Source organism: Taeniopygia guttata, chromosome 36 (assembly GCF_048771995.1).
Source record: "Taeniopygia guttata chromosome 36, bTaeGut7.mat, whole genome shotgun sequence".
NCBI classification, from domain to species: Eukaryota; Metazoa; Chordata; class Aves; order Passeriformes; family Estrildidae; genus Taeniopygia; species Taeniopygia guttata.
Window position 1 is genome coordinate 2423587 of NC_133061.1, and position 27093 is coordinate 2450679.

General features: G+C 53.8%; 2 protein-coding genes and 1 pseudogene across 2 annotated transcripts; 2 read left to right on the plus strand and 1 right to left on the minus strand.

Annotated features, from left to right (window-relative positions):
* The window catches only part of LOC140681475 (uncharacterized), a 198655-nt pseudogene extending 187794 nt beyond the window's left edge, over positions 1-10861 (plus strand).
* On the minus strand, positions 188-1120 carry LOC116807041 (olfactory receptor 14A16-like). Its single transcript, XM_041713269.2, has one exon. It carries the CDS (start codon positions 1118-1120, stop codon positions 188-190), a length of 933 nt encoding a protein of 310 aa, XP_041569203.2.
* A 14086-nt stretch (positions 10862-24947) lies between the features above and the next one.
* LOC140681476 (olfactory receptor 14J1-like) lies at positions 24948-25535 on the plus strand. Its single transcript, XM_072921311.1, has one exon. The coding sequence runs from the start codon at positions 24948-24950 to the stop codon at positions 25533-25535; it is 588 nt and encodes a 195-aa protein (XP_072777412.1).
* The last annotated feature ends 1558 nt before the right edge of the window (positions 25536-27093 follow it).

The following is a 27093-nucleotide window of genomic DNA, read 5'->3' on the forward strand; positions in this document are numbered from 1 at the left end:
CATTGACACAGTGTGTTGCAATAGGGAAGGTGGAAAAAAACAAAATAAGAAATGGCAGCAAAAATGACATTTATTGTGGAAAACATGAAAAAATAACAACAAAGGAAAAAAATCTCCATAATTAAACCAACAAGAAATACAAAAGACAACTTTTATTACAAGGGATTTGCAGAAATTGGACTGCAGTTTAATGTTTCTGAAAGCATCCAGTCATCAGTCTCCACACTGCAGCCTTGAGCTCCTGGTTCCTCAGGCTGTAGATGAGGGGGTTCAGGGCTGGAGGCACCACTGAGTACAAAACTGACAGGGCCAGATCCAGGGATGGGGAGGACATCGAGGGGGGCTTTAGGTAGGTAACTACACCAGTGCTGATAAACAGAGAGACCACAGCCAGGTGAGGGAGGCAGGTGGAAAAGGCTTTCTGCCGTCCCTGCTCAGAAGGGATCCTCAGCACAGCCCTGAAAATCTGCACATAGGAGAAAACAATGAACACAAAACAACAAAATGCCAAACACACACTAATAAGAAGAAGCCCAAATTTCCTGAGGTAGGATTTGGAGCAGGAGAGCTTGAGGATCTGTGGGATTTCACAGAAGAAATGTCCTAGGGCATTGCCATGGCACAGGGGCAGGGAAAATGTATTGGCTGTGTGCAGCAGTGAATAGAGAAAGCCACTGGCCCAGGCAGCTGCTGCCATGTGGGCACAAGCTCTGCTGCCCAGGAGGGTCCCGTAGCGCAGGGGTTTGCAGATGGACACGTAGCGGTCATAGCACATGATGGTCAGGAGATAAAATTCTGCTGAGATGAAGAACATGAAGAAAAAGAGCTGAGCAGCACATCCTTTGTAGGAGATTTCCCTGGTGTCCCAGAGGGAATTGTGCATGGCTTTGGGGACAGTGGTGCAGATGGAGCCCAGGTCGCTGAGGGCCAGGTTGAGCAGGAAGAAGAACATGGGCGTGTGCAGGTGGTGGCCGCAGGCTACGGCGCTGATGATGAGGCCGTTGCCCAGGAGGGCAGCCAGGGAGATGCCCAGGAAGAGGCAGAAGTGCAGGAGCTGCAGCTGCCGCGTGTCTGCCAGTGCCAGCAGGAGGAAGTGGCTGATGGAGCTGCTGTTGGACATTTGCTGTGGCTGCACATGGGCACCTGTTCATGGAGAAAGGACAGGGACAAGTCAGGAGAGGCTGCTTGGAGCCAAACCTGGGCCATTCCCTGCAGCCTGTCCTGCTGGGACTCACCCACCCTTGTTCCTGCTCTGGGAAAACCTTCACCCAGGTCCCTGCCTGAGCTCCTGTTGTGCAGGCTGAGTGTGCCAGGAGCAGCCAGGCCTGTGCGTGGGGGCTCTCGAGGAGCCATCCCTGCCCTGCTGCCCTGGGTTTCTGGCCATTTGGCAGAGGGACAAGCCTGGATATTTAGGAGCTGGGCTCTGCAAAGGTGATACTGCTGCTGTCCAGGGCTGAGGAGTGGCTGAAGGCCCTTTGGGAGGCTCCCAGCAGAGAGACTGACCACCCAAAGTCACAGTTCTGGAGTCTCTGTAAATGTTCAAACATTCCTTTGATGATCCTGTATTTTTCTTTCTGCTCAGAATGTTCTGTGATTCTGGGATTACAATTCCTGTTCTGCTTCTCTCATCCCGATGTTGTCTATAATCAAAAGAGAAAAAGTCCCTTGCAACAGTGGTGGAAGAATAAAGTCAAAACCAGACCTTTATTGGAAGCTTTCAGGTGTCCCAGTGGGGATGGAACACGCCCAGCCCCTGATTTCAGCAATTCATTAAGGTTGATAATTAGGATATTTAACAGGAACATCCAATAGGAGATTCAGTTACCCCAGTTACACACCCCCGGCTCAAACCACTGGAGTAATTCCAAGGGCTTTTTTGTACGTTTTTGTTATGACTGCTCACATTGTGGTCAAAAATGAAAATGTTCTTCTTCCTGATTACAATGTCCGCTTCCTGAAAATAAGACTATCCAGTAATTCAGGAATATATTTAGACAGCATATTGTTTGAAAAACTAAGAGATACTTAAGTCAATCAAGGATTGCAGTAATATGAGTACTAATAGAAATTTTATAGAGTTAAATAAGAGTTTAATAGAGTCAACTAAGGATTATAGATTTATAATTATATCATAGTAATTTACAGAGCTACAAATATATGAAAAGCAAAAATCTTATTGTCACCACCCCAGCTTTCCCATCGTGCTCCAAGCTGGAAATTGAAAACACTCTCAGGAAATCCCCTGACCTTTACAGCAATCCCAGGCTTACCTTCTTTGGGAAGTGCCCTCTGGAGCTGTGCCCAGGCTGGTCTGGAGCTGGGAGCAGCCCTGCCCCACCCAGCCCCTCTCAGCAGCAGCACCTGCCCTGCTCAGGGCGGCTCCTTCCCCCCACAGCTCCTGGCCAGCGCTGGGAGCAGCTCCAGGGCCGGCTGAGAGCTGTCCCTGGCAGGCAGCAGAGTCCCTGGCCCAGCACAGCGTCCTGGGCTGCAGGACCCTGCTCTGCAGGACAGCCCTGGGCACCCCTGGCTGCTCTGCACAGGAGATGAGCAGAGAATGCACTCACAGGGGCTGTGGGCATTGGGATGTTCCAGCTTTAGGAGATCACTCCAGGAGCTGCAGCTGCATTGTCCTGCAGCCAGAGGTTCCTGTGCCAAGGGCTGGCAGTGATTCTGCCCCAGGCACTTCTCAGCCCCTTCCCAGCCCTGACTGATTGAAGCTCTCTGTGCCTCTGTGCTGTGCCCGGGCTGGCTGCAGGCAGTGCCCCAGCCCTGCTGGGCTGGGAGAAGAGCTGCTCAGCAAGAGAAATGTGCTTTTGAAGCTCTGCTTGGTTACCAGGATCACCCTCTGTGCCAGGAGCCCGGCCCAGCTCAGCAGCACAGACACAGCACAAGGACTTTAATGACCCTCTGGGGCTTTGTGCTCAGGCCCTGAACATCAGGCCCTGAGAGGGAGCTGCACAAACCTCTCCAGAACTCCAAGTCAGAATCCAACTCCAAAGTTTCTTGGACTTTTAATGGGTCCCACTGAGAGACACGACTGAGAAAGTGTCCCCAGGCCCCAGGCAGAGCAGAGAACTGGAGGCACTGATGACAGGTGGGGACAAAGAGAAGCCAAGTCTTGGTGCCCTGGGGCACAGCAGGGTCTGTGCCACCAAGGGCTGTGAGGAGACACCTTGTCCTGAGGCCCTGGGGCCTCCTGGCACAGCCCCAGCCAGGCTGGGCACTGTCAGCCCCTGGTCCTGCCCTCAGCATCCCCCCCTAGCCCACATCCCAGTGGCCTCAAGGATCTGCTGGAAGGAGTCCCTGGGGAGCCTTGGTCAGGAATGGCCCTGGGGGCTCCTTCATGCTCCCAGGGACTGCAGGTTTTTCAAAGGACTTTGGGCTTTGCTTTTGCCTTGGAGTTTCTGCAAGGTTTCTGCAATCATGGCCTCCAATTATCTGCTGTAATTAGTCCCTGGAGAGGCTTTGTCAGGAACAACACTCAGTGGGACTCATTAATGCTTCAAGGTACTTCAGTTCTTTTAAGGTACTTGGTGTTTCCCTTTTGATACAGACTCTGTGTGAGGTTTGTGCAATCATGGCCCCAATTATCTGCTTTAATGAGTCCCTTGAGAGCTTTGTACTGACACTCAGTGGAGCTCATTAATACTTTGAGATCCTCAAGGTTCTTAAAGTACTTTGGATTGTCCGTTCCACACTGAGTTTCTGAGAGATTTTTGTGCCATCCTGGCCTCCATTTCTCTCCTCCAAGTAGTCCATGAGGACCCTGTGTTGGAGATGGACAACAGTGGGTCCCATTAATGGCTGAAGATACTTTGGGTGTTTCCTCTGACTTTGACTCCTGGAAAGGTTTGTGCAGTCTCCTCTCAGGCCCTGAGGTTCCCGGGCTCAGTTCCAAATGCACCACGGGGCTTATTAAGATCAAGGAAGTCCTGACAAACCATGGCTCTGCCTTGATTTCCCTCCTGTCTACTGCAGTTCATCAGGAAGTTTCTGTAGTGGTTTTGGTTCATCATTTTGAGTTTTTTTGGCCAATGCATCAATTAATGTGGTGTGTTCAGTTTTGGCTAATTACCAGTGCACTCACTAGAATATACTTACTCATTTCCTGCTGTGAGGTAGGATTAGGAGAAAGACAAAGTAGGTTCAAAATTTTAAAAGGGTATAAAGAAAAGTTTACTAACAGTAACTAAAAGAAAGAGTAATAAGGATCAGAACAAAACTTTCGGAACCTTCCTTTTTCCATACAACCTGACTATGTAAAGAAACAAAAACTACAATTTTCAGTCAGTTTAACACCTCTAGAATAGTCTTTCTTCACTTCAGTTATAGAGAGAAGTTCCCCTTGTTAATGGTATGGAGACTTCTCCACAAGAAAACAGTTATCTCATGGTTTTTCATTTCCACAAATAGCAGCTGCCTGGAAAGTTCTGTAATTGTGAAGTCCCTCCCATTTTTTTCACAGCCTTTCCCACAGCTGTGTTTATGGGCCATGTCAGTTTATGGGGTATTAGTTTCAAGATGAGTTCAGAGCAAAGGTTCTCTTCATCTGTTTCTGAAATCATCTTCATCTCTGGGAACAGAGGTCTTCTTCTCTCCCTGAGGGCACAGGGTCTCATCACTTTGCTCTGTTTCTCTGTTCAAACATCTCATGGGATCACAGCTACTTCAACATTTGCTCACTTAAGCATGGAGGCCTTTGCTGAAACAAGTCATCTCCCCATACTTTTCAATGCATTATAGGGCAAAAGAGAGTCTGATGTATCCATGACATCCTTCTCCATAGCTTTACCAGTGGATTTCAGCCCCAAGATCAAGGCATCTCCTCATCCCTCCCATCTGGGACTCAACTTCCTCTTCACTGACCTCGGTGTCTTCTGTGTGCCTGCCCTGTGTCCTTTTCTCTCACTGGAGGGAGGATGGCAGCACTGGCAGAGTCAATATCTTCCCTGGGGCCTGCAGACGGTTACACAACCCTGGCCAGGCTTGGTGGCCAATTCTAATTTTGGCCATGGTTCCTGGACATGAAGACCAGTTCTTTTCCATAGGAATGAAGGAACAGAGCACCACTGTTTTATGGGCAGATGAGAGGTGACCACCAGATGCAAAGGCCAGCCAGAGTTGCCAGATTTTGTTTGAAGAGATACCCTCAGAAATAGGAAATTTCTTAGGGAGGGTACAAATTTTGGCAATGGACATCTGAAATAACAGACGTGTTTTTTCCATACAGAGGAGTGTTCCAGAAGCTGATGAAAGGCAGCACTTGACATCCAAAAATCAGCCAGACCTGCCAGGTGGACCCTGGGAGGCCAAGCCAGCCAGACCTGTTCCATGTTCCCTCGGTTCCATGGGGTCCCACAGTGTCCCAATGGTCCCTTGCTTCCAGGAGGCCCTGAGGTGTCACAATGCCCCCTTGGTGACACGAGGCTCTGAAGGGTTGGAATGGTCTCCATGGTTCCATCAGGCCCCACAGAGTCATAATGGTCTCTGGGTCCATGAAGCCCCGCGGTGTCACCATGGTCCCTTGGCTCCATGGGCTCCAGTGGTGCCACAATGATCCCCTTGGTTCCATGAGGTGCCCACAGTGTCACAGTGATCTCCATAGGAAGGAAAGAACCGAGCTTCAGTGTGGCAGGGGCAGCCACCAGAGGCCAAGGCCAGCCAGACTTGATGGTACTGGCAGATTTAGCCTGGGAGCAATCCTTCAATGTACTGAGTTTTAGAGTTGGAATCCCACTTTCAGACATGGACATCCGGAGGAGCAGGACGGTTCTTTTCCAAAGGAAGGAAAGGATGGAACACCAGTGTTTGAGGGGTAGATAAATGGCGGCCACCAGAGGCCTAAGCCAGCTAGACGTCTCTGTCCTGGCATCATTTTTCTGGGAGCTATTCTTGTATATAGGGAATTTGGGAGGCAGATCCCAAATTTTGGCCGTGGGTACCTGGTTGAGATGGATGCTTTTTAAGCAAGAAAAGCACATGGACCCAGTGTCTGAAAGGCAGATGAGAGGTGGCCCCTGGGTGGCCAAGGCAGCCAGACCTGTTTCTGTTGGCAAGTTTCATCAGGGAACAATCTTTGCATATAAGAAAATTTGGGGAAGGAATCCCAGTTTTGGCCATAGGCCCCTGGAGGAGAAGGACAGTTCTCTCCCATAGGATGACGAAGCAAAGAGTCAATTGTGACCCTGGGGTCCAATGGAACCAAGGGGCCATGGTGACACAGCAGGGCCACGTGGATCCAGTGGTCCATTGTGGCACTGTGGATCCAAGGAGACCATGGAGACACCCCCAGAACCTCATGGAACCAAGGAGTCCATGGTGACCCAGCGGGGCTGCATGGAGCCAATGGTCCATGGTGACACTGCCCATCCAAGGAGGCCATTTGGACACTGCGGAAGCTCATGGAGCGAGGTGGCCATTGTGACACTGAAGAACTTCATGGCACCAAATATCCATGGGGACACAGCAGGGCATCATGGATCCCAGGAACCGCTGTTGGCAGTGCAGAAACTCCTGGAACCAGTGGCTGTGGTAACACTGCAGCACCAACACAGCTGCTGCACCTTGTCCCCTGCCCTGCACAGCTCCTTGGGAGGCACGGCAGGAGCAGCACCCTGGGAGCCTCGGGAATGCCCCTCTGGGATCCGTGGCACACACTCCCAGGGGCTGGAATTCCAGTTCCCAGCCAGGAAAAGATGTCCCTGCCCTTGAAGGCAAAGCTCTTATGGAAGAGCCAAAAGCCAAGTGGAGCAAGATCTCACAGTGACATTTCACTGCCAGCCTTCATAACTTCACCCATGGTTGTCGTAGCTCATGGATTGGGAATTAAATCAGGGCAGGGCCTTTGGTGGGAGCTGCCCTGGGTCAAGGGCGGCACTGAGAGAGAAACAGAGCAGGCAAAGGAAAGCAGGAGAGAAAGGAGGTGTTTTGGTTTGGAATGACACGTGTCTGCTAAGGAAGGCAGGAGCCTCTCCTGAAATGGAAAAATGTAGACTCTTTCTTTCTGAATTGTTAAAAATTTGAAATTAAGGGGGGGCTCTCAGGTAAAAATATGGGAACAGGAATAACAGATTTTTATTAGGGAAGAAAATGAAAATATGAACCAAAACAACACTGAGAGAGCCAGAATACAACCTGACAGTCTGTTGGACAGGGTGTTGGCCGCAGTCCAATTGGAATGGTGGCTGCACTCCTCCTGCAGTGTCAGGTGTGGTTCTGTTGGAGAAGTGATCCTCTAGAAAAGGGTGTCTTCTTCTGAAGAGGAAGAGGCAGCCCAGAAAAAGCTGTGTTGGGGGGCCAGAATCTCAAGATTAGATGCAGGTAGGAATGCTTGGCTCCTTCCTCTAGGCAGAGCATCTCACAGTGGGATGTTATAGTTCTTATCAGTCATGCAGTGACATTCAATAGCCCATTATCAGCAGATGTCTCCCCTGAGGGGGGACTGATTGTGGAAGAGATAAGGAAAAACTGCCCACTTAGCACAGGACAACTGTCACACAGATGTCAAATAGAACACATCTTGCTTTTCAGTCTGGGACAGGAGGACAGAAACAAAATAAGTTGAGAAGGCGGCACTCTGAAAACCAAACCAGAACTGACAGAAAATTAATGGGACAGAAATCAATAATTCTGATAGTTTTATTAATTATCAAAATAAATCACACCCACCCAGCCCCATACAATCCTGATCCCAAAACCTCAAATTTGGATCTTACTTCTCTCAATCTCCTTCCAACCCCATCTAACCCTGGAGGCTGTGGAATTGAGTAATTTTGGCATGGGACTGAGGTGGGAACCAGCCATTTTGAGGTGGGATTGATTAATTTTGAGGTGACAGAGCAATCCACCGCGGCTTTTGGAGTGCAAAGATATGGAGAATACTCCCATATATCCCCGAAGAACCCACAAATCCCCCAGAATTTGTTTCCAAACCGTAAATTCCACCTCAAATAACTCTTAGATGGAGGGACTTTTGACATCTCTGGTCAATACTCTTTTTTAGTAATTTCTCAGGTGTTTTTAAGTGATAAAGACAAATCAGAAGAAAATTAGGGCCAAACCAAAACCAGAGAGCCCTTGAGCATCCCCTGGGCACAAGACAAAACAAACTTGGCAGAAATTAAACTTAACCCTACATAAAATGCCTTGAGGAAGATTTGCTCTTCCCACAAGTCACTTGTGATGGAAACACAAACAAATCCCAAACATTAATAAACCAACAACAGAAGCAATTCTGTGGGAATTCAAAATTTCATCAGTTCCAGCACAGCTCCAGCTCAGATGCTGGCAGGTTTCAAAAAAAGCAAGGTGGAAATTTGGCCCAATACAGATTATTAAAAGGAAGGGGAAGGTCTGTGTAGCTGTCACAAAGGTGACAGGGACGAAGAAAATAATCATTCTCATATTTGGAAAAGCCCCCAAGCCTGTGCATTTGGGAGTTATTCAGGAATTTAGCTACTTGAGATGGGCTTCTGGTAGGATTTTAGTAGCCCTGTGTTCCTCCCTGTGTGGTGAATGATCCTTGTCAGTCTCACTAGTCTCATTTTGTCCTTTTCCTCCAGTGATTTTAAAAAACTTTTCAGGGAAGGACAAGAAAATACTTTCTTTACCCTGGCCACCCACAACAGCCATTTTCCTCATAAGTTCTCCCAAAAGTCACTCAGAGGAAGCTGCATCCAAGTTTCCAAGAGTTCCTCCAGAAGGGGGCAGAATCTCCTCATAGGAGGGAACCATGCTGTTGTCAAAGGCACTTGGGGTCAGACAACAGTGCCCTGAACTCACTGTGCCAAAATAATGTTGAAAGCTGGTTAATAAAGTTGTTAAAGCGATGCCTGTGCCACAGTTAAGGTGCTAAGGAGATCAAATCTGAAGTCGATTTTCCTGAACAGGAAATTTGAGGTAAAGAGGGAGATGGAAAGAAAGAGAAAAGCGGGGAGAGCAAGGGAGTGACAGGGACAGAGATCACCCTGGGGTGAGGCAAGTGTGACATTGTCCCCTGAGTGCGTGTCCTTCCCAGGGTGGGGGTTTTACACCTGAGCCAGTTTGGGTAAGGGGGGTGGTGTTCACCCCCCACCTCGAGCAGGGATTGCCTCACTGTTTCAGGTTACAGTGTCAGATGTAACCAAAAGTGTTTTCAGTCACCATCTCCATAAACTGTTATCAACAGGTGGGGCAGTGTTCTTTATCTCTTCCATGGCTCAGCCCTGATAACGCCCTCCAGGGGGATCTTCTGTTAATGGGCCATTGAGTGTCACTGCAGGGCTGATAAAATTACATCATCCCATTGTGGGATGCTCCGCCCAGGGGGAGGAACCAAGCATTCCTACCTGGATATAATCTCACCCTTGCAACACCACGACCACCTTGCCTACTGCATTCCCAGAGGACAAGAGCTCCATAACCACCACTGGACCTTCAGAGGAAGACCAGACCCTTCTACAGGATCACCACTTTGACAGAATCACGTTCATCACTCCAGCCGGACTGCAGCCACCATTTCATCAGACTGCTACCACCACCCTGACCATCGGGGTGTCAGGTTATATCCTGACTCTGTCAGATTAAGCCAGTGTTTCTGTATCATTGCCTTGATCTTAATTTTCTTACTCAAATTTGATTCTGGCTTAGATTCTCCCCCTGGTTTGCCTTCCAACCAGGACAAAACTGAATGTGCTCATCCCTTGTTTTCCTCCCAAAACAGAATTTCCCATACCCAAATCTTCACGAAATGGAGGAGAAGGCTGTGAGGAAGAGGAAGGCGCCCTGGGACACCGAGGCAGGTGAGGAGGAAGTCAGTGCCCCTTTCCCCCTCTCTCCTGTTCCATCTCCCGGCCCAGCCTGGCCCCCGGCTGCAGGACAGCCCTGCTGCCGACGCTCTCCTGCCGGGGACGCACTGGGGGGATCTCCTTGCCCTTCCCTGTGGCCCAGAGGCAAATCCCATCTTCTCCTTGACCTTCCTCCCCCAGAGCAGGAGCTGATGATGGAGACCAGGGAGGACAAATTCCCACAGCAGAACCTCATGGAAGAGACTGTTTTGAGGGGCTCCACAGTGCAGGAATCCCACGAGGAAAACCCCCGGCGATCCTACAGGAGGAGGGGCTGCAAACCCAGTCCAGGGTGCTCTAAGGAGGAAAGACCCACCCAGTGCCAGGGAGGTGGGCAGAGTTTCAGCCAGAGCTCAGAGCTGCTGGTCCCTGAGCATCCTTGTGAGAGACAGAGGCGCTATGAGTGTTTGGAGTGTAGGAAGAGCTTCAGGCAGAGCAACAACCTCATCTGCCACCAGATGATCCACACCGGGGAATGGCCCTACGAGTGTGGGGAGTGTGGGAAGGGCTTCAGCTGCAGCTCCAAACTTGTCACCCACAAACGTATCCACACTGGAGAGAGGCCCTATGAGTGTCCTCTATGTCAGAAGAGGTTTCAGACCAGCTCCAGTCTTCTCCTGCACCAGAGGATTCACACGGATGAGAGGCCCTTCCGCTGTCCCGACTGCGGGAAGGGCTTCAAGCACAACTCCACCCTCATCAACCATCGGCGCATCCACACTGGGGAGAGGCCCTACGAGTGTGGGGAGTGTGGGATGAGCTTCAGGCAGAGGTTCAGCCTGAACTGCCACCAGAGGATCCACACTGGGGAGAGGCCTTACGAGTGTTTCCAGTGTGGGAAGAGCTTCTCCAGAAGCTCTCACTTGACCAAACACCAACGGAGGCACCGGTAAGGGAAGCCCTGCGAGTGCCCCGACTGCAGGAAGAGCTTCATGCACTGCTCCAACTCCATCCCCCATGGGAGGACCCATGTTGGTCAAAGCCCTGGTGACCCACATTCCCTGTGATCCCTGCTGAGAAGACACCTGTAAAGTGGTCTCCACGTTCTCCTGGATCCCCATAGGCACCTGGATGGACACAGGGGCAAGAACACTCATCAGGACTCTGATCTAAACTATAAATTAATTGGGAAGAAGTGATTTGTTGACTTTACACCCCAAAAAATCTCACCTGATCTGTCCAATTATTTCTTCTGGTGGCATCAAGCAGTGTTGCATGACCTTGGAGGTCTTTTCCATGTAAATAATTTCCTTCTTCACCCTGTCTAAACAACCAAAACTGGGGTGAAAATCAAGAAGTTAAACTAAGATTTCTTAACCTGCACCATTTACCAGGATTTGGGGGTGAATGTGGGGTTGGTTCAATGGAATATTTGGGAAGATTTGGGTGTTCCGAGGCTATCAAAGCCAGGGGACATGGCCACAATCTCAGAGGTGTGCCAGCAGAACATGTCCACCTGAGCCCACCTGTTCTCCAAGAATTCTGTCTGTCCCAGTCCCTGGCCTGCGTCTCCCCATTTGGGATGTTCTCCCTAAGAGCCCAAATTGCTGCTGAAGTGCCCGAGCTGATCCTGGCTGTAAGTGTTCCTGCCCACCAACCTCTCCTGGTCAGTGCCATGGGAGGTGGAAGTTTAGGGGCTCCTGAGGGGACTGGGAAGGGCTTCTGTCAATCTTGTGGGCATTTGTGGTGCTGGGAGGAGGCTTGGAGGGGTCTGTGAGGAAGGTTTGGGTCCCTGACAGAGCTGTGTGGCTTGCAGGGAATTTGGGCGGGTCTTGGGGGAGATGGAGAAGGGGTTTGGTGGTTCTTGAGGACATTTATCTTGTAGGGAGTAGCTGGGGAGTCTTGGCTGGGAGCTGTGGGGTGGTCTGAAGAGTCTGGGAGTGGCTGTGGGGCTGGGAGGGGGTTTTTGGGTAGTCACGATCCCCCAGAACCCCAAAGCAGCCACCAGGTCCCACCCCCCGAGATGCTGCTGGGGGTTGGTGGCTCCATGTTGGGGTTCATCCTCCTGGCTCTGAGGAGGGGTCCCCAGGGTCCATGTGTGTCCCCCCAGAGCATGTGTAACCCCCATCCTGGTGTCACCCCCTTGTCCCCCCCCAGAGGGCTCCTGCCCCAGCTCCTGCTCCCCCAGAGGGAATTTGGGGAGGGGGCAGAGGGGGTGTGCAGCCCCCACCGGGGGATGACCCCGGCCCAGCCCCTTTGTTCAGCACCAAGCTGGGCTCGGGGGTGCAGGAGGAAGAGGCCGGTGGGAAGCAGATCCTGGAGCTGGGACAGTGCTTGGGGTCAGGGCAAGGTCCTGCCCTGCAACCCTGGCTCAGGTGTGACCCTGCCCAGGCAAGGGAGCGGCACATTCCCATTCCCTTGGATCAGGGCTGGGAGCAGCATTTGGAGCAGGGACATGGAAATCCTGGAGTGACTGGGAGCACACTGAGGGGGGGAATTATTCCCCCCCTCCCCCCCTTCTCAGGCCGCCCTGCCAGCTGAGAAATGCTCGCTGGGCCTCGGCCTTGGCCAGCAGCCCCTGGGCTCAGCTCCTCTGGAGCTCATCACAAACCCTGTCTGCTCCAGGCACTGCTGCTGCCCAACCAGCTCCTGGCTGCTTTAGGAGCAGCCCTGGGAACTGTTTGTGTTCCCTCAGGGGCACAACATCCCTGTTCTCACCCTGCCAAAGAAAGCTGCTGATGCCAAGTGCGGCCAGGGTGAAACATGGCTGGGACTGACGCCCCTCTCTTGGTGCCCTACAAACAGCGCTCCAAAAGGAGCCCTTGGAGCTCTCCTGGGCCAGCAACTCCCTCTGAGTGGGGCCTCTCCGAGCCAGGAACTCTCCTGTTTGCTGCACTCGGGGGATCCCGAACAACGAGGGAGCCTGGGCCGATCCCCCCACTCCTCCAGGCTCAACCCTTCCCTGCTGGGGAGATGCCAAAGCATCCACAGGGAGCATTTCCCTGCCCTCAGGGGAATTTCTCACAGGTGCCCTGCACTGACTCTCTGTGTCTGTGTGCACACAGGAGTGCCTGTGCTGGGGAAATGTGGCAGAAATGCTGCTCTCTGAGGGCTCTGAGTACCTTGGGTAGCTGAGGCAGTCAGGCCTGTAAGTAAGGTTAAATCAAATGGTCTAAGTGACACTGTAGTCCCCTTGATTCCATGAGGCTCTGCCATGCTCTAATGGCCCCTTGGTTCCAGTGTGTCCCAAAGTGTCAGAACAGTCTCCATTGTTCCATGAGGCCCCACAAAGTCACTGTGCTCCCCTTGGTTCCACAGGGCCCCACAGTGTAACAATGGACTCTTGGCTCCATGAGGTGCCACGCTGTGTCACAATGGCTCATGATTCCATGAGGCCACACAGTTTAACAATGGTCCCTTGGCTCCATGAGGCCTTGCTGTGTCACAATGGACTTGGGGTTCCATGAGCTTTCCTACTGCCATAAACAGGCTCCCTGGTTCCACAGTGTCACCATGGTCCCTTTGTTCCATGAGGTTCCATGGCAGAACCTTGGTTCCATGGCCACCTTGGTTCTGTGTGACCTTGCAGTGTCACAATGGAGCTGTGGTTCCACGAGGCCTTGCTGTGTCAGAATGGCCCCTTGGTTCCAAGAGATTTCTCAGGGTCACAATGGTCTCCTTGGATCCGTGGTATCACAAATCACAAAGGCAAATGCATCTTGCCAAGAGCTGAAACACAGCAGACAGGGAAGATGTGAAAAGTGAGTGTGTAAAGGCCTTTTAATTCACAGCTCCCACAGAGAGCTTTGGGGCTCACAGATGGACAGAGATGGTTCTGCTCACCCCTCTGTCCAAAGCAGGGGTAACACACGCTGCTGCAGGTGCTTGGGTTGGTCCCTGCAGGTCCAGGTGGATGCCAAACCTGCTCTTCACAGCCTTCTCCCTTCCCCTGTCCCTCTGCCAAGTTCAGCAGGCCTCAAGGACTGAAAGGAGCACAGAGAGCCAAAGGGGGACACTTGCACCTGCCTCACTGGGAGCTCCCTGGGAAGCACTTTCCTTGAGAAGCAAGCCCCTGTCCTCCAAATGCATTACCCCAAATGTGCAGCTTTTCTGCTCAACACCAACACACCCTTAGGAAACGCTGGCAAGGCTGAAGGACTTCATGTCCTTTCAGGACAGTCACTCCAGCTCTAGCTCCTATTCCCCCAAGTGCCTTTCCAGGTGGAGGCTCAGACGTGCAGCCCCAGGCCCTCTGCAAACACAAGCTGCTCAGTGCCACTTCATCTGCCTCAACTCCTGCCTGCGCCCACGGCACCAAGACCAGGCTGTTCCCAGCCAGAGCCCAGAGCCCTGCTCCCACAGGACGCTCTTGCCAGCACCTTCCAGGCCTCTCTGCTGTGCACACAGCGCTTTCCATGCCCGCTCCCAACAGGCTCTGGAAGGCAGAGCACAGCCTGGCTGCCTCTGCCACCAGCACACCCCAAACACAGGTGGAGGAAGAAGCAGCAGGGGCTGTTTTGTGGCCGTGCCCAAGAGAGACTGGAAGGGTGCCCTCCCTCTGCTCTCACTTGCTTGGCTTTCTGACTGGCTCTGAGCCCGGGGCTGCCATTCCTCACTTGTGGGGACCAGAACCACAGCCGGGATCCCGGCACTGCCTGACAGCGCTCCGGGCACTGGCAGGGTCGCGCGTCCCAGTCTCGGGCACCGCGCTGCTGCTTCCTTTGCCCTCAGGCACACCCAAAGCTCCCTGCTAAGCCCGGATGGTCGCTGGTTCTGCCATCTCCCTGGTCCTGTGCAGGGATGGAGCACTGCTGAGCTTTCAGGAAGCTATTCCTGAAAACTTCCAGCGTTCCAAGCTCCTTTGCCCTCCGTGGAAGCTTGCCATGGAATCCCTCACAGCTGCCTTCAGAGCATATTCAGCTCGGCTCTTCCAAATTCCAGGGGCTCCAGGCTGCTCAGCACGATCTGCAACTCCACAGGGTTGTGGAACTGCACCTTCAGCACAGGCACCTTTCCAGCCTGATCTGCCCTCGTTCTGTGTGTGTGTGCACAGAACACGGCGTGGAAGAGAACAGCAGCAGGGGCCTGTGTGTCCCAGGGCCCGGGATTTGCGCCGCTTCAGCTCCACAGAGATGCAGGTAAGGGGGAGAAACCAAACTGTTTATTAATGGAAGGGAAAGGGAAGGGATGAGATGGGGGCCAAAAAAAGGGAATGGGCAGCGTTTGAGGGCTGGAGGGAGGGAGCTGTCAACAGGGAGGGGGAAGGCAGCAGCTATGGGAGCTTGCAGCAGGCACAGCTGTGGCCAGCATCAGGTGTGCCTGGAGCTCCAGTGACATTGAGTCCCGCTGCTCTCTTCACTGTCTCCTGGTACTCTGCTTGGGACCCTGGTTCTCTGAATCCAGCAGATGACCTTAGTTCTGCACATCTTTGTCCAAAAACTGCCTGAATTTCCAGGTCAGTGGAGGATGGGCTGTCATCTTCACTCATGGCTTCAAGGGCTGGAAGACAGATAAACAACCACAGTCAGAGCACAGGGGCTGTGTGACATCACAGAGAACTGTGTGACATCACAGAGGGCTGTGTGACATCACAGGTCCTGTGTGACATCACGGAGATCTGTGTGACATCACAGAGAGCTGTGTGACATCACAGGGGCTGTGTGACATCACAAAGATGTCAGTGTTACATCACAGGAGGTGGTGTGACATCACAGGTCCTGTGTGACATCACAGGGGCTGTGTGACATCACAGAGACGTCCATGTGACATCACAGAGAGCTCTGTGACATCACAAAAAGCTGTGTGACCTCATAGGGTCAGTGTGACATCACAATGATGTCTGAGTGACATCACAGAGATGTCTGTGTGTCGTCACAGAGATGTCAGTGTGACCTCACAGAGATGTCAGTGTGACGTCACAGAGAGCTGTGTGACATCACAGATATGTCTGTGTGACATCACAAAAAGCTGTGTGACCTCACAGGGTCAGCGTGACATCACAGGAGATTGTGTGACATCACAGAGATGTCCGTGTGACATAACAGAGATGTCTGTGTGACATCACTGAGATGTCTGTGTGACATCATAAAAAGCTGTGTGACCTCACAGGGTCAGTGTGACATCAGAGAGATGTCAGTGTGACATCACAGAGGGCTGTATGATCTTGCACCTTCTGGAAGATGGAGTATTGCCACTGTGTATTGCCCAGAGCACATGCAATGTTTGAAGTGCCAGCTCTGACATGGCACTACTGACATCCTCTGTCAGGCATTCAAGGGCTGCAAGAGAGAGGAGCAGAGCCACGGTCAGATCCCGACTCTGCGGGGAGCCGAGGGGAGCCCCCCCTGCCAGGGCCATCCCAGCCGGCTCTTGCCATGGCCGGGAGGGATCAGGGACCAAGGGGATCAGCCCGAAGCTGCTGGCCACGCATCCCCCACATGTCCCTGAAATCTCTGTGTGCTCTACCTAGGAGAGCAGAGCTCTCCGCAGCTGGGGCAGGGCTTGCAGCTCGCCCCGGCAGCCCCCGCTGGCAGCCCGCTGCCCTGTCTCACCATTGAGGATCAGCTGGAGCTCTTCCTGCTGTCCCCTCAAGCTCCTCCCGGCCATCCCTGGGAACACAGAGCCTGTCAGGCCCAGCGGCACAGCTCCCTGCCAGCGGCGCTGCCAGCCCTGTGCCCACACGCCCTCCTGGCCCGGCTCGTGGCTCACCCATGAACCTGACGGCGCCTCTCGCAGGGGCTCCTGTGGGCTCTGCAGGTAGGGCAGGGCCCGGCGCAGGTGCTCGGCCACGCTGCTGCTGTCCTCTGCCAGCTGCAGAGAGCGGCAGGAGGGAAGGGTTGGCCCCGCAGCCCCGCCGGGCCGCGGCTCCATGGGCACCCGGCTCGGGCCGCAGGAGCCTGGAGCAGAGCCCGCGCGGCCTCGGGCTGCAGCAGCGGGCAGGGGCACAGCTGCCAGCCCGCACACGGAGCACCGCGCTCAGGGGGCTTCTCCAGGCTGGGGCTGCGGCTTCCCGGCCCTCCTTACCAGGCACTCGGTGAACTTCCACAGCTTCTGGCTCTTCAGCAGCTTTTCCGTCCTCTTCAGAAACTTGGCCGCACAAAGCAGCGTTTCCCGAGAAGCCTGGAGAGCAGCAGAGACGCGGAGATGGCCCCACAGCCCAGGGCGCAGGACCCGTCCCTGTGCCAGGGCCTGGAGGAGGCTGCAGCCTGCGAGGTGCCAGGGCAGGAGGCAGCCCAGCCCCTGCCAGGGGAACAGCAGCAGCTGCCGAGTCCTCACCTCTGCCACTCGCTGGTTCTCATCATGGCAGTGGAAGGAGAGTGGCAGCAGGCTCTGGTGCACGTTTGTCTTCAGGGATTCATTTTCCTTTTCCTGTGGAAGTGTCACCACTCTTCAGAAGAGCAGTATGGAGAGCAGCTGCACTTGGCTATTGTCCTGTATGAAGGGAAGAAAAAGAGACCTCAGCATTGGCTGCATGGGGCTCAGCTTTGTGCAGGGCTGCAAATCCACAGGGCACAAAGTGTCTGGGCAGCAGCCAGTGGCCATGGCTGGGGGCAGTGAGCCTTATGTGGTCAAGGAGTGGCAGAAGCACCTCAACCAGCTGCAGTGTGATGGGGCTGGGTATCAGCATGTCCTTGTCCAAGATGATAAAGTTGAGGAGCATGGCAGTCATGCTAACTGTCTCTCCATCCGCATCCCACAGGAGCTCCACAAAACTTTTAGTCAGGCTCCACATTTTTTCTCTCTGTGAGGAACACAAGTTTGTGAAATGCCATCCTGCTGCTGCAGGGCCTAGAGGCCAAAGGGCTGTTCCAAAGCACTTGGGCAGCTGAAGCGGGAGGCAGGAGAGCTGGGAGCAGCTGGCCCAGCATCCAAAGCCCAGCCAAGCCCAAGCAACTGCATTCCTGAGCGCAGCCTCTGCCCCTGCCCCCTTCTCACCATGGAGGGATCATTGATGAGCTCGAGAAGGGCCCTGAGCGCCAGGTGATGCCTCTCCTTGCACTCGCTCCTCAGGTGCCTTGACAAGATTTGCAGGACTCTGTCAGCACCGCGTTCACTCAATTCCAGGCACTCGAGGACCTGAAAGGCACAGGGCAGTGACAGGGGACCAGCCGGCGGGAGCACAGAACCGCACAGGGCCGGGCCCAGGCAGCAGCACAGGGCGCGGGCACCGTCCCAGGCACTGCGGCCAAGAGAGGGCAGAGAGCTGGGAGGCAGCTGAGCGAGGCAGCGCTGCCTTCAGGCTCACCTCCACAAGGAACGCCAGGGAGGGCAGCTCCCAGCGTGGCTCCTGTGTGCTGAGCAGCCGGAGCAGGTAGCGAGCGATCCGAGAGCACAAGGGGATGGAGACACAGGACATCTCCCTGGCAGGAGACAAAGTAACCAAGACTGTGGGCCAGGGGGACAAACCTCTCCCAGGACTGACTCACAGAGGTCTGGTCTTTCCCCAGCATCCTGCAAGGGCCCCTGGGCTATTTGGGAGGCGGCTCCTTGTGGACACCCTCCTCTCCCAGCCTTTTCCAGTCTGTTTGGCTGTCCCTCGGTGACAAGGCCCTCTGGCCCATGACCACAGGGACTGTGTGGGGCACCCCAGGCACAGAGCACAAGTGTCAGAGGCAGCAGTGTGAAGGGGGTCTCACCTGGTCAGCAGACCCACGGCACAGTGGTGGGTGTCAGCACAGAGCAGTGTGTCCCAGCCACACTTGCGTTCCATTGCCACAACCACATCCTCGTGCTGCATTTGGCAGAGCAGGGACTTCAGGGTCCGCACTGCAAACCTGTGTGCAGAGCAAAGCCCAGGTCACACTGGGAGCACTGGCTCCTGCCCAGGGATGTGGCAAGGACAGGAGGACTGGGATGGAGCACCTGCTGGGGCTGGTGGTAAGGCCATATTGCTGCTGACATCCCTTCCAGAAGGTATCGACCTCCTCTGGCACATCCAGAGTGTTGAAGAGCACTTGGAAGAGCAGATGGACAAACAGGCGGGGGAAATACACGGTCACCATCTGTGGGACACAAGGCACCGGGAGGATCTTCCACATCACCACAGTTGCCTGCAAAGGACAAAGCCCCTCGAGACAGCGCTCAGTGCCGAGGTGTCCGTGTGGCAGGGCCCGAGCACGGGAGGGAGAGGCCCGGAGAGACGCAGGGGGAGCACCGGGCCTGGTGGCCCTGAAGCTGCCCCGAGGCCAGGTTTCAGCCCAGCGCCTGAGGCAGGGAGACACTGTGGGGGAGGGAGGATGGAGAGCTGCTGGAGGGGTGGCCTTGGGGCCAGCAAAGGCAGAAACTCACAGCCAGGGCAAGGACAGCCGTGTGGTCCCCATCGGAGGTGCACGTGCTGTGCTCTGGCCAGCTCCCCAGCACATCGAGGAGTACGAGCATGGCCGGCTCTGCAGTCCTGGGCGAGCACATGATGCTCTTCCACATGGCCAAAGCAGCTCTGTGGGGTCAGAGCTCTGTCTCAGAGGAGTCTGGGACACAGCAGCGTGGCCTGGGTGGCAGCGGGGAGCTGAGCTGCTCTGCCAGCCCTGCCTCTGCCCACTGCCCCTCACTGGCAGCACGCAGGCAGCCCAGCCCTGTGGGGACTGGCCCCTGAGGGGCAGGGGGGAAGCATGGCAGCACGCTGGGGGGCTGGCAGGGGCCAGGGCTGGCAAAGGGAGCAGCCAGAGGGCCCTGGAATTCTCTGTTTGTCAGACACCTGGGACAGGCTGTACAGGGTGAGGGGCTGCTGAGCCTTGTGGACACGTGGGCCCCGTACCTGTCACACACTGGGGCCACACGCAGGAGAGCCATCACCACGTCAGAGGGCTGTGCCTCTGTCAGATCCAGAAGGGGCCTGTACAGATTGTACTCAGGAAACTCATTGGCCACGAGGATGTACCTCACCATGGCACGCAGCTGGAGAAGGCAGGGGAGACTTGGAAAGCTGCCAGAGGAAGGAATGTGCCCGGCTGCCCCAGAGAAGTGCTTCCCTTGTGTCATGGTTTGACGCTGGCACAATGCCAGCGCCGCATGAAAATACAACTTACCAATCAAATGCTGTGAAATATGATCAAGAACAGAGCAAAGCAGGCCAAACTTAATAACAAAGGAGAAACTTTATTACACTACTACTACTACTACTATAAAAGGAAAAGAAAGGAAAGAAAAAAACACACAAAATTCGAAATGAAAACCTTCCAAAACATTTCTCCTCCCTCCACCCAACTCCACCAAACCCCAGCGAGACCCATTTGGATCCTTAATCAAGTTTTCACCCTTCAATATAATCAATACTGAGTCCATCGGGGAAGAGAGGAGTCCCCCTTGCACCATAGACCCCCAGGAAACACAGCTGCCACCTCTTGTGTTTCCAATGTCACATGTGGCACCGCCCAGACACACCGGCCAGTGTGACATTCTCCTCTCCATGTCACAGTGCTCTCACCACCGGGCATGGACAGAGACTGCTTATAGGGCCCCTTTAAGGATGCTTTGCCAAGGACCACCAGGAACAACAGTCCAGTATCACAATTCGGGACTAGAGTCCCCCCCATTTTCCCCTGGGGCCGAGGGTCCAAAAGACAGAGATCACCTTCTCTTCTTCTCTGAAGATGGAGGGCATCCTCACACCCTCCTCAGCTCTCTCTCTGTCCACTCCAAAACTGGTAGTTGCTGAAGAAGGTCTCTTGGCTCACCAATGCATCCCCCTAAAATGCAGTCCCTCTTGAAAGAAAGAGTGGTTCAGTCTATGGTAAACAAGCAGAGTCCAGCCAAAAGCCACTCTATCATCTGCCCCCAACCTTCTTCTCTGAACATCTGAGGTTTCAGGCTGTCTCTCTTTTCTTCAAATTCAGGAGGAGTAATATTTCATAAAGCCTTCATTTCACAGGAAAGGGTTAAAATTCCTGGACTCCCTGGATGGCTGCAATCTCAGCCCAGGACTCTTTCTCCAGTCTCCCACGCTGGGCATCTTCCCCCCCCTTCTCCTTCTCCTCCGCCGGCAAACTCCTAGGTGTCTGCTGGCTCTCTATCTCTTTTCCCTCTAGATTAGGGGAGGGGGAACAAAAACATCCCAGATGTTCTCCACCCTTCTATCCGCAGGAGCTTGCCCAGCTTGGTTCCCGATCCTTCACCCCCTGGCCTACTTCTGCAGGCCTCATGGCTCCCCTCCCCCACCCAGCCCGGGCTGGGGGGGGAAGGTCCGTACCATGCGGTGACCGGAACCAAAGAAGGACGAGTCCTCCTGGGAATTCCGCTTTTAACCCCTCTGTGTTCTCAGAGGCGTGTCCACCTTCAATTGGTCACCCCAAGTGTCAGTATCTAAACCTGACCCCTGACTGGATGGACCTCTTCCTTCTAAAAAAAAATTCTCTTCCCGTGTCAAACCATGACACCATGACACACAGGTGTAGGAAAAGCTGTGAAAAAATGGCAGGGATTTCACTATTTCACTTTTTCCGAGTGGCTGCTATTCATGGGACTTGAGAACCACAAGAGAACTGTTTCCTTATGGAGAAGTCTCCATAGCAAGAAAAAGTGACTCCTCTCCCTAAGTGAAGTGAAGAAGGACTATTCTAGAGGTGGTAGACTGGCTGAAAATTTTAGGGTTTGTCTCCTTACATTGTCAATAAGGAAGAAAAAGTTGTGGCGAGAAGAAGAGTGTTCTGAAAGTTTTGTGCTGATTCTTATTACTCTTTGTTTTAGTTACTGCTAATAAACTTTTCTTTATGCTCTTTTAAAGTTTTGATCCCACTTTCCCTTTCTCCTTATCCTACCTCACAGCAGGAAATGAGTAACTATATTATTTTGTGTGCACTGGTAATTAGACATCACTAAACCCACCACACTAATTGATGCATTGCCCAAGAAATCTCAAAATTGATGAACCAAAACCACTACAGAAACTTCCTGATGAACGGCATGAGAGCAGAGGGAAATCAAGGCAGAGCCATGGTTTGTCAGGACTTGCTTGATCCTAATGAGCCCCGTGGTGCATTTGGAGCTGAGCCCTGGAACCTCAGGGCCTGAGAGGAGATTGCACAAAACTTTCCAGGAGTTAAAATCAAGAGCAAACACCCAAAATATCTCAATGCATTAATGGGTCCAACTGAGGTCCATCCCCAACAAAGGCTCCTTATGGACTCTTTGGAGGAGAGAACTGGAGACCAGGATGGCACAAAATCCTCTCAGAGATTCAAAATGGCACAAAAAACTCTCAGTGTGCAAAGGAAAATCCAAAGTACGTGAAAAAAGTTGAGTATCTAAAAGTATTAATGAGCTCCAATGAGTGTCAGCACAAAGCTCTCAAGGGAATCATTAAAGCAGATAATTGGGGCCATGATTGCACAAACCTCACACAGAGTCTGTATCAAAAGGGAAACACCAAGTACCTTAAAAGAACTGAAGTACCTTGAAGCATTAATGAGCCCCACTGAGTGTTGTTCCTGACAAAGCCTCTCCAGGGACTAATTACAGCAGATAATTGGAGGCCATGATTGCACAAACCTCTCAGAGACTCCAAGGCAAAAACAAAGCCCAAAGTCCTTTTAACAACCTGCAGTCCCTGGGAGCATGAAGGAGCCCCCAGGGCCATTCCTGACCAAGGCTCCCCAGGGACTCCTTCCAGCAGATCCTTGAGGCCACTGGGATGTGGGCTAGGGGGGGATGCTGAGGGCAGGACCAGGGGGTGACAGTGCCCAGCCTGGCTGGGGCTGTGCCAGGAGGCCCCAGGGCCTCAGGACAAGGTGTCTCCTCCCAGCCCTTGGTGACACAGACCCTGCTGTGCCCCAGGGCACCAAGACTTGGCTTCTCTTTGTCCCCACCTGTCATCAGTGCCTCCAGTTCTCTGCTCTGCCTGGGGCCTGGGGACACTTTCTCAGTCCTGTCCCTCAGTGGGACCCATTAAAAGTCCAAGAAACTTTGGAGCTGGATTCTGACTTGGAGTTCTGGAGAGGTTTCTTCAGCTCCCTCTCGGGGCCTGATGTTCAGGGCCTGAGCACAAAGCCCCAGAGGGTCATTAAAGTCCTTGTGCTGTGTCTGTGCTGCTGAGCTGGGCCGGGCTCCTGGCACAGAGGGTGATCCTGGTAACCAAGCAGAGCTTCAAAAGCACATTTCTCTTGCTGAGCAGCTCTTCTCCCAGCCCAGCAGGGCTGGGGCACTGCCTGCAGCCAGCCCGGGCACAGCACAGAGGCACAGAGAGCTTCAATCAGTCAGGGCTGGGAAGGGGCTGAGAAGTGCCTGGGGCAGAATCACTGCCAGCCCTTGGCACAGGAACCTCTGGCTGCAGGACAATGCAGCTGCAGCTCCTGAAGTGATCTCCTAAAGCTGGAACATCCCAATGCCCACAGACCCTGTGAGTACAACTCTGAGCATTTCTGGTGCATGGCGGGTGAAATGCTCACAAAGCTCTGAGATGCTGAGAGGTTCTGATCACTCATAGAATTTTTCCAAGACAACGATTTTGATAAAAAGGCGGAAATTTCCTAAGACTTTTTATTCAGTTTCCTATTATTGGAGAGTGACAGGGAAGGGGGGTAAATATTAATGGTGGTTTATGAATTTTGACAAGTGCATGAGACATCCAAACTGTTATTTTAGTGATCAATAGGTTCACGGGATATCCCTAATGTGCTTTCAGCCACTCTGCCCATGGACAGCAGCAGCATCACCTCTGCTGGAGCCATCAGGCTCAGTCTGAGCTGTCCTTGCTCCAAGCTGCAAACAGAACCTGCCCCCAGCCAGTGCCCTGCAAACAGGCAGGGTTCTGTCAGGCCAAGGAGAGTGCACAGAGATTTGGGGTCTGGGAGTGCTGGCAGGGAGAGATCAGGCACAGGGAAACACCTGCAGGAGGAAAATCTCCAGGAAGCAGAGAGAAGATCAGGGAAGGAGAGAAAACAAACCCAGAAATGCTGAGGCAGGGAGAGTTTAGAGATGTCCAGAGGAGCCCCTCCAGTGCAGCCCCTCCCTCTGCACAAGCCCCCTCCCTCCTGCCCCCAGCCAAGCCTCTGCCCTCAGGGCCGGGGCTCCAAGGCGTGCAGCCCCTCCTGTGCAGGCAGAGCTGCAGCAGAGCCGTGGGGCAGCTCTGCAGCCCCAGGCCCAGTTCCCTCTGCAGAGCACAGGGCTGGGAGCAGCTGCCCGGCACTGGGGGCTCTGGCAGGGGGCACAGCTGGCTCAGGGTGACACAGCTGTCCCCAGTGCCCGGCTCTGGGCAATGCTGGCAGTGCAGCCAGGGAAGGAGCTGCATCTCCCTTCATCCAGTGCCATCAGAAGGACACTTGGAAGTCTCCCGGAGATTTCAGTCCAAGCTGATATCTTCAATCCAGGGAGCAAACCTGTCCTAGAGCACATCTGAGTTATAAGATTGATAGGGAAAGCAGAGGTGTTTTGACACTGAAAATGCTGCTGGGTAGGTGAAATGAGCAACGTGAGTCCTTGGCTCCAAATGTGGAGCTGGGCTGTGCAGGATCCATCTGCTCTCAGCAGTACCTGGTGAAATTTTAGGGGAAGCGTGGGAAGGTGATCACCCTCTACCTGAGAAAGGTTAAAGCCCAGAGAAATTCTAAACAGGTCAGAATGTCAGACTATCTCCCCTGAATCTCACCTCATCACTTTGCCTCACAGAACTTGATCTGTTCTCCCGTAGTTCAGAAGAAATGCTGAGGGTTTCTGATATCCAAGACCACCATCAGAGACATGGGGAAGCTTAAAAACGAAAACCGTAGATCTCAAAAACACTTAAACCATGTCTGTGTGTTCCAGGGGAGTGTGTACCGGAAATTACTTTGATTTTGGTTACAGGTATCTCCTCTAACTCGTCACTGTCCTTTCTCCATGAACAGGTGCCCATGTGCAGCCACAGCAAATGTCCAACAGCAGCTCCATCAGCCACTTCCTCCTGCTGGCACTGGCAGACACGCGGCAGCTGCAGCTCCTGCACTTCTGCCTCTTCCTGGGATCTCCCTGGCTGCCCTCCTGGGCAACGGCCTCATCATCAGCGCCGTAGCCTGCGGCCACCACCTGCACACGCCCATGTTCTTCTTCCTGCTCAACCTGGCCCTCAGCGACCTGGGCTCCATCTGCACCACTGTCCCCACAGCCATGCACAATTCCCTCTGGGACACCAGGAACATCTCCTACACAGGATGTGCTGCTCAGCTCTTTTTCTTCATGTTTTTCATCTCAGCAGAGCTTTCCATCCTGACCATCATGTGCTACGACCGCTACGTGTCCATCTGCAAACCCCTGCACTACGGGACCCTCCTGGGCAGCAGAGCTTGTGCCCACATGGCAGCAGCTGCCTGGGCCAGTGCCTTTCTCAATGCTCTGCTGCACACAGCCAATACATTTTCCCTGCCCCTGTGCCATGGCAATGCCCTGGGCCAGTTCTTCTGTGAAATCCCACAGATCCTCAAGCTCTCCTGCTCCAAATCCTATCTCAGGGAACTTGGGCTCATTGCTGTTAGTGTGTGTTTAGGACTCGGCTGTTTTGTGTTCATTGTTTTCTCCTATGTGCAGATCTTCAGGGCTGTGCTGAGGATCCCCTCTGAGCAGGGACGGCACAAAGCCTTTTCCACCTGCCTCCCTCACCTGGCTGTGGTCTCTCTGTTTGTCAGCACTGTAATATTTGCCTACCTGAAGCCCCCCTTGATGTCCTCCCATTCCCTGGATCTGGCCCTGTCAGTTCTGTACTCGGTGGTGCCTCCAGCCCTGAACCCCCTCATCTACAGCCTGAGGAACCAGGAGCTCAAGGCTGCAGTGTGGGCACTGATGACTGGATGCTTTCAGAAAAGTTAACCTGCTGAACAATTTCTCCAAATTACTTTGAATAAAAGTCATATTTGATACTTCTTGTTGGTTTCATCTTGGAAGTCTTTGTTTTACATTTAATGTTGTCCACAAATAAATGCCATTCCTTGTGCCATTTCTCATTTTGTTTCACTCCACCTTTCCTGTACCCACAGACTGTGTCAATTAGGGGCTGCACTCTCAGTGACTTTAAAGGAAATAAAGGATATCCCAGCAGAGTTTTCTGCAGAGATGCCCTTTTGTTGCCTTCTCTGGAGCTGCAGCAGCAATGTCTGTGTGCAGAGCTGGGGCAGATCAGTGCTGGCACAGCAGCTGTGCCCAGGAGCAGCAGCACTTGGTGCTGCCAGTGCTGCTCCCGTGGCCCTGCCCCGCTGCCCTGGTGGCCCTGGTGTTGCTGCAGGGCCTGAGTGCTCTCGGGGCGGGCACAGTCCTGGGGGTGGCAGTGCCGGGGCTGCAGCAGGGACAGGCCATGGGCACTGCTGGGGCAGCGCTGACGCCTCAGGCCAGGGCCTGGGGGCTCCAGGCTCCTTGCCCAGGCTCTCTCAAGAACACGGCCAGGCCAATGCTCAGCACAGAAAACCCCGTGAGCAGCCCCAGGCTGGCCGTGGGCAGGCTGGGGGCAAACAGCACGGCTGGTGCTCTGCAAGGGCCCTGGGGGAGACGGGAAGGAGCAGCAGAGCAGGGGCTGATCCATCCCCAGTGCGCTGCACAGCCCAGGGCAGTGTCCCAGAGCGTCCTCATGGAGCTGCCAACAACATCCCCCCTCTGCAGCCCTGGCCTCTCCCCCAGCTCACAGAGGTGCCGCATCCTTGCAGGCACAGACACGGCAGCACTGGCTCAGCAGCCCCTGTTTGCATTGCACACAGCAGGTGGGAGCACCCCCATGCTGCTGCTGTGGGGACATGAACCTGAGGGAGCACAAATGCCATCAGCCCCTGGGGCCAGGAAGGGCTGGGGGATGCCAGGGAAACCACTCAGCTTTGTCCTGGCCTCTGCAGTCAACCAGAAAGTTTGTTCCCCTCAGCTGGGAGTTTCCTGTCCCACTGCAGACGCTGCTGCTCAGAGCCAGGGCTGCCTGGCAGCCACCCCCAAACTGCCCCGAGTATTTCCTCGGCTTCACATTTACTTTCTTTACTCTTCCTGTTACAGATTTCTTTCCCTTGCCCAGCCCTGTTCCCTCCCCTGCACACAGCCCATCCCTGTTTGCCCTTTCCTCTCTGGCCCCACTCCCCATTGCAGTTCCTGACTTGGCACCATGGGAACGGCCCTTGTGGAGCAGGATCATCCCACAAGTGCTGCAGGAATTGTCTGCAGGCTCCTGCAGTTCTCCCTGCTGCTCCCTTGCCAGAGGCACCCCAGGCCAGGGGGCACATCTGGGCTGCTGTGTCTGGCTGTGGGGCTCCCTGTTCTGGGCAGTGAGGAGGAGCTGCAGAGGCTCTGCAGGACTGACAGGATGGGCTTTGGGGCTGTGAGGAGAAGCTGAGGGACCTGGGCTGCTGGAGCTTCTGAAGAGGAGGCCCAGGGCTCCTCCTGCAACTGCTCCAAG